The following is a 14,877-nucleotide window of genomic DNA, read 5'->3' on the forward strand; positions in this document are numbered from 1 at the left end:
CTGTATTACATGCTTATAAACGTGGATCCCAGCCAAAGGTTTTAAGCAATGTCAAATGTGCATGTATTTCAAAGTGAAGACAAAACCAAGTACAAGAGATGGAATTTTTTTAAGTAGCCCTCATTCCATGGCATGGAGGAGTCACGGGCAATTAAGGTATGGTGGGTGGCTTAATGAACTTGCATTCATCAACCGAGCTGCAGTGACTGTGTGCACTCTATCTGCAAATTAAACGTTAGCTTAAAACATCTGCATGTTGACATAGCATACACTGTCCTCCTTCAGCATGAGCCACTGAACTATGCCGATGCAATTCCCGAGAATGCTAATGCTTTCAAGCCCTTTCACATCTTTTCACGTGTTTCAAACAAGTGGTTGTAAAATCCTTTAAAGGAGTCAGAAGTATTCTTGCGTATCAGGTATTCCCAAACTGTCCGTGCCAACGTAGCCCAGGCCTCCTTAAAAAAGCCACCATTAAAAAATTCTGTCACACCAAGTCCTCTCCAGAAGAAAGGATGAAGATGAGCTTTTCTGCAACAAAGAAAGGTTTCACAACTGCCTTAAATCTACTCTGCTACGGGCAGAGACAGTAGTCTCATTTTTCCCACCTGGCTCCAGCTGCATGTTCCCGTTCCCATTCCCTTCCTTCCACTGGCATTCACATACAACCATCAGGATCAGGAAGATGATCTGTCTCCAAGATGTCTTTTTCTTGTTTTTTCCTTCCCCTTGTAGAGGCAGTTTTCAGCCAGTGCAGTCTCCTGATCCACATGGCTGCTCAGCAGTACAAACGGGAATGCCAGCCGAAGGGAGGGAGTGAGGACAAGCGTCACTGCCCCTCTCCACAGCAGCAGGAGTTCAGGCTGCCTTACGATCACCACGGAACAGTAGTGCTCCCGGGGCAAGGGAAGCACTGCTTAGACACACTTGGCTCACCTCGCTTAGCTTTCCATAAGCACTAGTGATCTTTTGTTGTTGTTTTTAAACATCAGCTGAGGGTCTGGTGTAACCAGCATCCAGCACTAGCATCCAAGCATGTCCCTACCATACTAGGAAGGAAAAGACTAAAATAATGAGTTCTGGCCTTAAAACCTTTGAAAGGTTGAAGTACGAATCAAAGTTCACTCTATTTCTGCTAAGCAAACATCACTATGGTTGCTTGTAATTTTCTATGCAAAATTGCCAACTGCTACCCCCCAAGCACCTCTAAATTTAAGAAGCTGCTTTAGATCCCCTGTACCTGAAAAGCTTTCCAAGCTAAAGACAATGTAATTCACTGATTATGACTCCATTACAATTTCACAGCTCCTTAAAAGAGAGATTCACAGGAAGCTCAAACTACTTGGCATTCAGTAAGTATGAAACTCAATCCCCTAAAATTTAACTTAAGAACCAACTAACTTAGGAATGCCTTTTCAGGTCTTCATTTAGCTGAGCAAGGTCAACCATTTGAACAAAGGTAGTACAGCACGTACCCACCTAAACGCTAAGGCTGCACTATAAACATTTGACTACAGGTGCTAAAAAGTAGCTTCTGGAAAAAAACAAAAACATTGGCTCCTTATGATTGCTGGGAGGAGCCAGTCACAACTTCAGCAACAGAGAACTCAGTCTTCTCAGTCGCTTTGTTCCATTACAGCATACCTGGCACAAACAGCAAATCCACAACCTCTAGTTACAATCACTACACTAGCTTTATGATGGAACAGAGAGTTTTTCTACTCCAAAGTACTGCGTAATCAATCTCTCCTGGGTTATTATTCACTATCACTCAATTGTGGACTATGCAGCAAAATTTTTTACTTTGACTTTAAAGCTTCAGAGATCCTCCCTCAGCTTCCTGTCAAATATTGGGCAATAATCTGATTTCACTGCAAATCTGCATTAAAATTCCAAAGACCAAGTTCTACCCTCTGCTGTATCCATCTTTAGAAGAGTGAATAGGAGGGGAGGGAAAACACGGCCCACAGTTCTAGCTAAGACTTCTGTCATTGTACAAGCCACAGTGCAGCAAGCACTCAAGACTAACAAGAACTATTAGGAAAAGAATAAAACTATTCTGCACAAAAGTCAACAGACCACCTCCATAAACAAGGGGAAGCTATCTGTTGAACAAGAAGGTCCCTTTTTCACACAGCTTTTTTTCAGAACAGAACCACACTTGAAAGAAGATAAGTGACCGATTATCTTTTGTCTCACATTTACATACAAGCTGAGACAAATTCTTCCCCACTGAGGTACAGAACTAAAAGAGGTAACGCTTCTTCACTAGAGCCTTTAAAGGAGAAAGCGCCACGAACTTCTCACGGTTTCAAACATACCAAACAGGCAATTGGTACGAGGCTCACCTGAGTAACTAAATCCGAATGATCCGGCTGATATTTCTGTTGGTTCATTGGACTATATTTCATGCTCTGTTTTTGAGACCAGTTATACAATTACCATCCAAAAGCTGTGCACAATAGAAGCACTAGTAAGACCGACTTGATCTGTATCAACAGGTGCCAGCAAACAGCCTGCCAATTTCATGCAATTTTACTTCCAAAGCCATTATACTAGTTGGCCCTTTACCAAACTGCCAAAAAGATATGTTTTAACCCCATGAAGCCAGAGTATAATTATAGTAAAGAGGCCACAAAACTGCGCCTCAAATATTAACGATACACCGGTTTGAGAGGTGAGTGCCGATACCATAGCGGGAGTGCTATACTCATAGTCCTGTGTCCAGAGTGCCACATTCAAGGCTATCTGAAAAATGAGAATGAAGGAATTTAAGCCACAGAAACTCACTTCCAGCACACCTGGTTTTAAGTCTTCATTAAGCTCTACTACTAATACTTTGAAGTTGCAAGGAGAATATACCACTGTTAAAGAATAGAAAAAAAGAACCCTATGAGAAGGAAACCAGCTCTGCAAACAACAAAGATAATACATTAAAATAAAGATCCTCTCTATTTCATGTATTTTTCCTGATTTGACTGAAAGAGACTTTATTCCTAGGTACCTTTTCCATTTCCTTTCATTTTCTCAATGACAAAATAAAAAATTAATAGGTGGTTTGGGCCTACGGTGCAGCGGTAGGTGGAACAGACTCCATACACACTCTGCCATTACTACCACTCTCGTTATCGCCTCATTACTCAGTATAAGAAAAAGAGCTCCAGGAGCGCTTAGCAACGCAGCGCACCCAATCAACTAAAGATCACCAAGGGCAGCGTGCGAAAGGCACGCAGGAGCGGCGCGCCAGGGTACAACGCGGGAGCCCAAATCAAGCACGTAGGAAACGGGGCTCTATTCTTTCGCTATCGGAACGCGGTGGCCAGGCTCCAAGCTCTCTGGCAATGCTCTTCTCTGCCGCCCTCTCTCGCTGCACTTCCTGCAGTGAGCTCTACTTTTCCACAACACGCCCACCGAATGCCGCTTCCTTAGGACGGAGCTCCCCATCTATCTAAGCACCGCTCGGCTGCTCTCAACCACGCTTAAGAAGCACCCCCTGGTTTCTTTAATACTACGTTAAAACCAAACAAAGTCAAGCAGATTTAAATGCAAAGACTCCTTGCAGACATTTCGCTTGTCACGTACAAATCTATTAGCCACAGGATAACGTCACGACAGCAAGAACTGAAATTGTCCCTACCAAATCCAGCCCAGAAGATTAAGATTTCTTTTCTTCTCTAGGTGCTCGGACACACCCCCCCCTTTTCTCCTACTTCCTTCAGCTGTTTCATAAGCATACTAGAGAAGTTTAAACCTAATCAAAGGAACACCGTTCTCCTATCCATCATCAAGATCACTCCTTTAATTCACAATCATGGTTTTAACAAAGGGCTTCACGACATCATTGTGGCAATTTCCTTATAGAAAGGGAAGCTCCGCAGAGCCTTTTGTCATCTGAAGTACTTAAGAAACAGCCACACACAGTGGACCAAATAGCTACTGTGCTTGAAACAGCACAGGCTCCGTAAGAGAACCAGAAAGGCTTTGCGCACTATTAGACCATCACTGTTTCAAGGAGCTTATTTTCCACACCTCAGTCATTTCATGCTTCGGTTGCTAAAACTCTTTTTGTGTCTGCTAAATCTCCTCAAAATATAACCAGGGAACATGTCATCTACTATAATTGTGCCTTACAAACACATACTGCTTCCTCAATTTCTCCACTAACTCCCAGCCTTTCACTGAGCTGGATCCCAACCAGTCTTCTCCACACAATCACCTTTTTCCATGTTGCCCTACACTCGGAACATCCTGCTAAATGTCAATTAAGTGTCTTCTGTACTTTTTCAAATCCTTCCCAACGAGTATTTCCTACTGCAGGCCATTATTGATGCATCCCTTATCTAAGCCCTTGTCACAGATTTTGTCAATATTGCAAAGTCCATAGGTACAGATTATGTTCTTACACAGATATCCGGTATAAAATTAAATAATCATGTCAAAGCAGTCAGGCATCCTTTTGCCTACAACACTCAGGCATGATGGAGTAGAATGTAGATTTCATGGAAGACTGAGGTAACTTTTTTAAACTTAATGCAAATGATAGCAATGAAAAGAAAATGAAAGTTAGATAATTAATTTTGTGCTTCTAGGGGTAGGTGAGCTTATCAATCTATTACATAATTTTGCAATCAAAGTTGTTAACTGTTGGCAACGGCACCTCACATCAGAAATGAAATCAATTAACATGTTAAAAACCCCAGCAAAAAAGCAAGCCTACCTTCATCTCCTTCTGGCACATAGGAAGCTGTAATGATGTCAATGTCAGCACAGTTCATCACAATTTGGTTGGTTGCCTGTTTCACCTGGAAGAGAAATTTTATGAGCATCAGGAAGAAATGGTGTTCTCTACTCCCTTGAGCTCCCTTAGGTAGGCATTCCCACCTCCCTTTAATCTAGAAACCCCTCCATCATCAAATATTTGAAATAAAATTTAGTGCTTAAGAGTAGTGAAAAAGGAAAAGAGATTCCACCGACTGCTCTCATTTGTTCCAGGACATGCATACTTGAATCACGCTCAAGCCATCTAGGCCTAGTTATCAAGACTGTAAATTGTTTAAGGGAATGGACTGCCTGTTAAAAATTGGTATGTAAGCTTGACAATAGGGCCCTTGTACATGCCTGGGAACGCAAGACCAATAAAAATAGATAGAGAGCCTGAAAGCTTCCTTCTAGAGATGACCTACAGGAGACTACAGTAAAAGCCTTTCAACACAAACTTACATCTTACAGAGATGATCAGAAATACAACCTACGGTACTGTGTTCTAAACTGCCGACACTATAAGAACTTCTTAGGTTAAAAGCATCTGCCAAGAAGTTCGCCTTTACATTTTCCTGAAAGCTTCCCTTCTGCCAGCTCTTGGCTACACACGCTTTGCTTTATTTAACAAGTGGCCAGCTCCCAGCATAGTAATAAACTGTCTCACTGTGCCAGCTTTCTATTTGGACGCAAGAGCTTGAATACAGCGGAATTCAAATTAAATATCAATTAATTACAAAGGGGTAAAATATTTGGGAATTAAACTAGGAATTATTTAGAAACTTAGGGCTGAAACCACTAGAATCATCACACTGGATCGAGCTGGTAATCCTGCTAGTCCGGAACACAATTTCTAGCAGTAGACAATGCCAGTTCTTTAAATAAAAGAGCAAAAATTTCTCTAACAGCCAACTAGAGTTTAACAGATGCACAAAGGAACTGCTTCTCACCCCAGACAGTAAGTTCCTCAAAGCATAAGGGCTTGTATCCCTTCCTTGGTTTTTCACTATTATAACCTTATAACGCGCTATTAACACCTGTACCCATCACTCCAGCTATCCATGTCTGAACACAGCAGAAACCAACTGGATTTATTTGTCTGTAATGGAAACCAGTTCCCATGAATCAAGAGCTCCTTCGCCCCGGTAGCAAAATGGGCAAAGCGCTCGCACATGCACGCAGGCTCACCAGTCAAGCGTCTGAGCGTAAACGCATTTATTACAAGTAAGGCCAAAACAGTAAGCTGCGAAGCATCATAGTTGATGCAGACACTTATCGCTGCCGTAAAGGAGCTGGTATCTACACAAATGAGTAAACAGAAGCAGACACTCAGTCTTACGCCGTTCTGCCTAGGCTCACTGAAGAAATGGTTCCTAGTCATTGTGTACATAAAAACCAAATTCAAGTCTAGCCAGTGAAGAGAGGCTTAAGAAATTTAAATGTCTAACATAGTAGGCATACCCACATCATAAGCACGGTCCGTCTAGTCTAACAACCTGAGAACCAAAGGGCTAATATCAGATACTCCGAGGAAAGCCAACCCCCGCAGCGGATGGTTAACACAAGGCAAACCTAACTCAGAAGTTTCTTTCTAACCTCAGTCGCCAACTTTGCTTCTGAAGCAAACGTCTATGGCTTATTCCTATTAACACAATTGTTTGTATAATAAATATTACGTAAGGGCTTATAGTTTTTGACACGCACAACTATTAGTGAATCTTTCCAAATCCTCCTTGTCAGTCTGCAGTAGCATGTCGTACAGAACAGTGCAGAAGAGCTGTGCTGTTTTCACCATGTTGCCTCTTTATGGTAATAAAACCAAAACAATGTTACCTAATAAACTTAACCTGATTCTAAAAACAACGCGCTTGCAAAGCATAAAACTAGCAAACCTAACAGCTGAAGTGACACAGGTTAGATTTGATGCTTCCAGTACAGATTTACAATCTGAAATCTAGTTTTTTCTTCAATTTGGTGTGCACGGAACTAAAGGGTTACACCGCCTCCCAAAACCTAAGATCAAAGCCCCACATTTTCATCACAGTATTAGGGTCTGGGGTTTTTCAAGGTCTTCTAAAACACAGAAAAATCAGAATGAGGAAAGTTTTTTTATGAATGTCTAATAGAAACCTTTATTCAGTCTACAAATCCAAATCTCCCTGGATTAAGAATTCAAGATGCATAAAGAACTATCCAAATTGCAGACAATATTGGGTTTAACAATAGGCTTGATCTTTAAAAAAAACACCTCTTCTGAGGACAGAAGAATGTTTAGTGTAGCACTGTGCCTGCAAAATAGGAAAGTTTAGGTTTAAGGAGAGACAACTTCAGAGGCTCCTTAGAAAGGCAATTACCTATTTTTAGATTTTTTCTTACCTCCTACAACTATCAAGCTAGTTTTACAAAGGAGTGCAACATACTAGAAAACATTTAAAGGGACTGAGTGAACCAGTAGCCTAAAAAAGGTTTACACTCCAACTCCCAAAAGACAAAGGGCAAAATTCAGCGTGCAGATATGAATATTGACAGTGTATTGTACAGCACACTTCTGAGGCTCTCATAATTTAATTCCGTAGGAGGAAAAAAAAAAAGAAAAAGTATTCCCTTTGGCACACAGGCTCTAGCATGACAGCCTCCTCCCTCTGATCCACTAAAAATAATGAAGTACAGACACACCTGTAAGAACAAAACCAAAACAAAACTATAAACCGCCCAGCATACGTAACTTATGACCATTTTATCTCACAAGAACCCATAGCCTAATGCTTACAGACACCATGTATATCATGAAGATGAATGAATGTGTTTTACTGTAGGTGATACCTTGAAACTGCTTTTACATTTCTGCTAATACTATGCTTTGGAAGACAGACGTTCTGCCTCATGCATGCTTTTCATGAATGCCACCATATTAAAAGGCAAAAAAGCATCTCACTGCGTAAGGTATAACCAATTACAAAGCTGCATATATGCGAGCTGTCGCCCTGCTTCACCTTACTCTATAATATAACAAATTTACTCTTCAACCAGAAGAGGCTAATCAAGGCGAGAGCAAGCTACAAATGCCCGCAACAAAAGTAGCTTTGCCTTAAGGCTGACACGCTTAAAAGCGGCAAATGAACCAAGATCGCTATCTGGAATGAAGGAATGTTTCAAAACTTCAAACCTGTTGCTTTTGGTGAAACTCTAGTAACATAAATCACAATTCAAATACCTATTGAGATTAGCCAGACATATATACCACAAGCAGGTCTGCCCTGCAATAAAACTGCAGACCTTTAAGATGTTTTAACTGTGTCGGTGACCTGTTGTTAGACTAAGATGACACTTCCCAACCCATACGCATCCACACTCACGCTCAGCACTTGTTTCTGGGAAGGAAAATCTCACCCAGTAGGAGATAACAGCTTAAGTTGCCCCCAAAAGTTTTCCAAGGTAACATCATTTGATGGAAGAAGAGCTAAAAAGGCTAATTATTTCATTTTGAAAATGAAAACTCTGCCAAATAGGACTCAAAGATGCTGTAAAGCTTTTCATTTTCACTGGTTATCAGAGCAGGAAAAGACTTGAAGGGAAAACCTTTTTAGGACATTAGAAACAAGAATGCAAATGGCTTCAGTGGAATGCCAACCTACCCGAAATACAGGATGAGGTGCACCAAAAGACACCTTCTATAGTCAAAACTAATTCTCTAGGGCCATTCATAAGACTAGATAATTAAAATCTTGTCAGTCGGCTTCAGAGTCCTTTTCTAAATGTAGCATTATAACAAGCATGCATGTTTTTAGCATTTCACTCTCTAAAAATAGACAACTGAGATTACCTCAGTTCTGTTCTAGGATGTACCTTTTTAAGAATTTCAAACTTCAGTGAGAAAAGGAGTAAAAAATTTTATTCATCTGCATCTCAAGCAAATTATGGCAGCCAAGTAGTAAAATTACCAACGCCACAACTAATTGGCACACTGGAAAAATTCACTTCATTCCAAAGAGCATCCAGTCACATTCATCTGTAGCAGTCACACATACTTCAGAAGTGTCAAATTCACACAGACAAGGAAATCCCTTTGTAACTACGATCAATGCAATCATTTTTGCCTTACGAATTACAGAACTGAAAGAGGCCTTTCTGCGGGGGGGAAGAGCAAAGGCATTCCTATTTCTGAAGCTGGTGGCACAAGGGTACGCAGAGCCCCGAGGTCCTGACTTCGAAGCACCGGACTTGAACACACAGCATGGCACCTTTAACACTCAAATACGGATCTAATTTTATGTGCTGGAAAGGTAAGTTACAATGCTGGATAACACGACCGTATATTTATATTAGACAACTTCCCCCCACCAGAGACACGGACCACAAATACTACACCCATTAAGCTTAATTTTTCAAGGTTTACATACAAGATGTCACAATTAATCTTTAACTGGCATGCAGCAGGAGCAGAAGACTACACATTCTTTAGTCTAGCAGATACTGCATAATTAACCTATAAAAAGCAACAGATACAGGTTAAACATTGCTAAATATAACACAGTATCCTTAAGACATATTAAAGGGACTGGGAAAGATATTTAAAAGAGCCATCTACCTCGGGTTGCAAATTCTTTAAAGTAAAGATAGGTTGCTTTGCAACCAAGAAACACCTCACTGTAGTTTTCAATGCAAGATCACCACACAACACTCCCTGAAGACGGTAGTTTAATACAGAGGTAAATACCAGGAAGTTAGGAGACAAGCATGCACCTTTCTGAAGCTCTGCACCACTACACCCTGCGCCGGACAGGTGATCTTTTGGAGCCGTGACAGCGTTAAGAACTTCCATTTAGAAGCTTGGGAGTCAGATGTTTGTTTCTGTTGCTAGTTACTCATGTTTGCCTTTTCAGCTCGATGCTGAAGAACAGAACAGCCGCACATCCCCTCTTTGTTCCAGCCCTGAGTTAGGCCTCCCAGGAGTCAAAAGCAGAATGGAAAAAAAGTTGACCTAGACACTGAGTAATATGAGTGCACTGCACTGATAACTAGACCCTGAGAATCAGGGTTACAATAATTAAATCTCAAGCTAACAGATGAATAAAGTAGATGAACTACTTCCACCAAAAAAAAAATCTTAATTGTGCTCATTCAGAAACATCTCCATACACCCAACAAATCAACAGTTTAAAATGCTAAAAGATGACATAGCTGACAGAGTGATCACAGGACTGTGAGCAGAAGACTATTTCAGCTCCAGATCTGCTACGGACACACAGCGTCCGATTCTCCCACAACCACGTTTTGTCCTAGCTGTGATAAGGGTTCCTTGTGAAATAGTTCATTTAAGGATTTTTGGGTTTTGAATTGTGATAAATGGCAATTATATGCTGTCAGTTTATGTAATTGTTACACAATTCTACAGACTTCAAAAATATCCATATGACCACAAATTACATTATTTAATAATATCGAGTAACCAGACAAAACTTAATATATAGGTTACCAGACACTTAACAAGCGCAGCTTCAGAAGACTACGAAATTCAGCTATCAAGAGACAGATTTCAGTATCCTTCCTTTATCAAGAAACAACAAATGCTAGACAGAGGGCCAATTCCCTAACCTGGTTAAAACTAGAAGTGCCACAATAAACTACAAACACGTATAATTTCTTTTTAAGGCTTTGAAATCAACCTGGTCACTGCTGACACCGAAGCAACAGCCTTATCTTTTGCATCATAAAAGGCTTTAGCCTCTGAAGCTTATTTGAAGGAGCCATATAAGTGGAACATTTATTGTTGTGGCATAAAGACAAAATGTTTTGTTAAGTTACTCATACATACAAAAGTCACCACAAGTGTACTGCCCCAAAGCCAAGACTGGAAGGTTATTTAACATTTCTTTAGGGCTTGGTGCTCCAGTTGAAAGACTGACCAAAATTCTACACGGAGGGCTGCCAAATCCTATTTAATGGCTGTGAGCGAGAAACACAAATGGACTGATCAAGTGTTTACTTGTAATATCTTGACTAAATACCAGAGCCTTCACTAATTCCAGTTTGCTATTAAAGATGCAAAATAACAAAGCAAACAAACACTATTGATGTACATGATGAAAAGTTGTCCTATTTTTGTGATTAATCATGATTTATTCTGGTGTCAAAGTTTCAGTACTCACCCCGCAGGTCAGAAAGCATCACTGGTTTAAGTACTCGATGTGGATAATGGCTGGACAAGCAATAATCATACTGGAATGGAGCAAAGGGACTAATAATTATTCTTGATTTGTTATGAAAAGCGATACCTGGATCTTCAAGCGGTGGCAATGTATGTATTTCCCTACCCAAAAATCTGGAGACTTCAAAGTTTGTGTCTTAACATAAAATCACTTTTACATCAACAACTGTACGATGTGTGCCAAAGTTATCAAGTATGCCGAAAACAGAACGCCTCTGATGAGCTCCGCTCCACCTTATCACAAGGTGCTAGCAGAAATGGCCAACAGGCCCTTAATGGAACCAATTAGATCCAAAAACACACAGATTATTTTTTTTTATTTTCTAGATTCAATCCCAGGTCAGTAACAAACAACTAGTAAATTTTAGTATATTCTTAAGCAAGCCATTCCCTTCTACAAAGCGTATCCTGTCCACCCAGTACTGTAGGCGAGCTGGTTGTTCCGCGCTCCATTAAGGTGCAGAATAGTTACCCTCTAATTTTCTGGAATGTGCCTTTACCGTGCTGTGGACACCAGCAGCCACAGCAAACTTCTCCAGATTTCTAACTCGAGAGAAGCATGAGAACACTCACCCCACACACCTTCTTGCACCTCTCCTGTACTTGCTTGCATGCAGCTGGGACGTGGCCTCATGATTCTTCGGTCTACAGTTGTTAAAAGTTATTTAAAAGTAAAGATATATACTTTGGATATGTTTTAAAAACCTCACCCTCTATTTTTTTAATTCCCTCTACCATGGGAACATCAGATCAGCTCAGCTCAGCTCACCGTGATGTGAACAAGAGTTTTTTTACAGCCTTGAACCTGCCAGATCAGTGTTCTTCCTTAACACATGCCCTCAGCTGGTAGGAAAGTCCAGGATTTCGCATTGTCAGGTGGTATCCATTGCTCTAGGAATTCATTGAGCAATCCCCTGAACAGCAAACAGTATTAAAAATATCTAAACAGGACTAAAATCTGCAAACCAACTACCATCTCCACAAAAAGCCTCCAAATCCTCGTTACTCCTGGATTTAAACTAAGTTTCCAAGGCTGCTGCTCAATACTACTCTCTCCTCAGTAGCAATGCTGGCTTAAAAAGCCACAACTCCCCTCCCCCCGAGTGTTATTTTTAACCTGGATGATTTCAGTGATCCCATTTACAGCACAGCCCCACAGCTGTAACAGGACTGAGGAGCAGCAACTTGGGTGCAAAGAGAGGAATGGGTGGCTAGGATTAAGACGGAAGAGACCAGGAATTTCTCAAGCTAGCATTTTCACCCAGGCTGATGCGCCGTCCAACTGAGACCCCAAAGACAGCAGCAGCAGCCTGAGGACTTGAGCTAGAACAAAATCTGTGAGGCGATTTACGATACTTCTTCCACATGACACAAACTTACTCATCGCTGGTTGTCTTCCTCCAGGTCCCAAAAGTCACAAGATTCACTACCATCCACAGCCTCTCGCCCTGCCCAACTTCCACAGACGACACTGGCCCAGCGAGGCACTCGCTCTCTTCTGTACGGGTGCTTCAGATTCAGCATTACCCCGATGTTACCTCATTTTAAAACAAGGATTTAACCACCTCTTTAGACCAAGATTTAAATCTGTACACATCTCAGGATTTAAAATCTCCCTCAAATATTTTTTGAGCTCTCGATACAGTCATCCCATTTCAAGAGAAAGTCTGGTAAGCCCTTACAATTCTGTATCTATTTCAAATCATTGTACGAGGAAAGACATGAAAGCAAATTTAGGAAATCTTGGCACAGCAGCCTGAGAATGACTATGAGACTTCAGGGCTTTCATCAAACATTCTGGCTTTGAAGCATGAACACGGGGAAGCTTTTTGCCTTTCAGAAAAGGGAGAAGACCCAGCGTTTTTGGTTTGCACACCCCTTCCCGCTGTTAACCGAGCCTCTCGCCTCACCGACTTCAAGCTTTTCGTGACACTGAGGCCTACCAGCTTACCGTGCTACACCGGGGGAGTTCTCATTTAATTGCATGTGCGGTAGTTTGTCTTTCCAGCAAAATCCCCAGCCATCTGAGTGGCTGGATATAGATAAAAGCAGCGCGCTGGAGGCTGAGCACAGGAGCAGGGTCCTCGCTACGGATTCGGGGGAAGCCGGGGATAGCAGCGAGGCAGATACCGGCGGCTCCGGCCGGGCCGCTCGGGCAGCGGGGAGGCGGGAGAGGAGCCGGGGCGGCTCCGAGCGGGCCGGGGGGAGCGGGCCGGGGGGAGCGGCGGGGCGAGGCCCCCCCGGCCCTTCCCAGGCCGCTGCCGCTCCTCTCGGGGCGCGGAGCGGGGCAGGGCGGGGCCCGCGGGCTGCCCTCGCCCCTTCCCCGCCGCCTGGCCGCGGGGCGGGGGGGATGTATGCATTCGTATGTATAGGCTGCATGGAAAGGGAGGGCGGAGACCGCGGGCGGGGGGGGGGGGGGGCAGCTCCCTGCACCTGCCCGGCCGGCTCCGCCGCACCGAGGGCCGGGCCCGGGCGGCTGACGGGGGCGGGGGGGGGCCCTCAGGGCCCGGCGGCGGGGAGGGGAAGGGGGGAGGGGGGGAGCGGGCCCCCGCCGGCTGGCGCGGCTCCCGCAGGGCCCAGCTGAGGGGGGGAAGGGGGCCGGGCCCGGGGCTCCCGCAGCGCCCGGCGGCGGCAGGAGCGGGCTGAGGGAAGGGGTCCCCGCCTGAGGGCAGCGGCGGGAGGGGGAGGCGGCGGCGGCGGGGGGGGGGGCCGGGCCCTACCTGCACGGCGGCCTCCAGCTTGCCCTCGAAGGTGAAGTCGATGAGGTCGGGCTTGAGGCAGAGGCCGTAGTTGAGCGGGCACACGTCGGCGGGCAGCCGCTCGAAGGGCCGCTTCTCCGGCATGGCGGGGCGGCGGCGGGGGGTGCGGGGCTGCGCCCCCCCGCGGCGGGGCGGCGGGGGAAGGAAGGAGAAGGGGGCGGCGGCGGCGGGGGGGGGCGGGAGCGGGGACGCTTCCTGCCGGCGGCGCGGCGGCCCCGCACCGAGAGAGCGGGCGGCGGCGGCGGCGGAGGAGGAGGAGGGAGGGGCGGGGGCGCGCGCGCGCTCCCGGCACGAGGCGCCGGTGGAATGGGAGGGGGGGGGGGGGAGGAGGAGGAGGAGGAGGAGGAGGAACAACCGCGCGTGCGCGTGCGCGCGGCGGCGGCGGCGCCACGCGGCCGCGCACGTAGAGCGGCGCGAGCGCGTTGCGTAAGCCGGCGCGGGCCAGTGCGCCTGCGTCCTGCGTCCCGCCTCCCGCCCCGCCCGGCGCGGGCTGCGGGGGCTCGCGCTGCCCTCCGGCGCGTGCGTCGAAACGGGCTCCCCCCCACCCCGGGGTCGGGGGGTACGGGGCGGAGCGGCGCGGTGCGGCCCTTCCGGGGGTCACCCGGCGTTTGGGGGGACAGCACGGTGCGGCCCGTTCAGGGGTCACCTGGCATTTGGGGGGACAGCACGGTGCGGCCCTTCCGGGGGTCACCCGGCATTTGGGGGGCTGGCACGGTGCAGCCCATTCAGGGGTCACCCGGCATTTGGGGGGACAGCACGGTGCAGCCCGTTCAGGGGTCACCTGGCATTTGGGGGGACAGCACGGTGCGGTCCTTCCGGGGGTCACCTGGCATTTTGGGCGACCGGCACGGTGCAGCCCGTTCAGGGGTCACCCGGCATTTGGGGGGACAGCACGGTGCAGCCCGTTCAGGGGTCACCCGGCATTTGGGGGGCTGGCACGGTGCGGCCCGTTCAGGGGTCACCTGGCATTTTGGGCGACCGGCACGGTGCAGCCCGTTCAGGGGTCACCCGGCATTTGGGGGGACAGCACGGTGCAGCCCGTTCAGGGGTCACCTGGCATTTGGGGGGACCGGCACGGTGCGGCCCGTTCAAGGGTCACCCGGCATTTTGGGGGGCTGGCACGGTGCAGCCCGTTCAGGGGTCACCCGGCAT

The 14,877-nt window shown here is 45.8% G+C and overlaps 1 protein-coding gene across 1 annotated transcript in view; it reads right to left on the bottom strand.

Annotated features, from left to right (window-relative positions):
* Positions 1-13,809, bottom strand: part of NPEPPS (aminopeptidase puromycin sensitive) — a 39,335-nt gene extending 25,526 nt beyond the window's left edge. Inside the window, exons 1-2 of the mRNA XM_075722619.1 lie at positions 13,687-13,809; positions 4,718-4,802 (exon numbers count right to left, since the gene is read on the bottom strand). Of these exons, the coding sequence (XP_075578734.1) occupies positions 4,718-4,802; positions 13,687-13,809 (208 nt within the window). The remainder of the gene's footprint in view (positions 1-4,717; positions 4,803-13,686) is intronic.
* Positions 13,810-14,877: the final 1,068 nt, after the last annotated feature.

The sequence above is a fragment of the Pelecanus crispus genome, chromosome 18 (assembly GCF_030463565.1).
Source record: "Pelecanus crispus isolate bPelCri1 chromosome 18, bPelCri1.pri, whole genome shotgun sequence".
Lineage (NCBI taxonomy): Eukaryota > Metazoa > Chordata > Aves > Pelecaniformes > Pelecanidae > Pelecanus > Pelecanus crispus.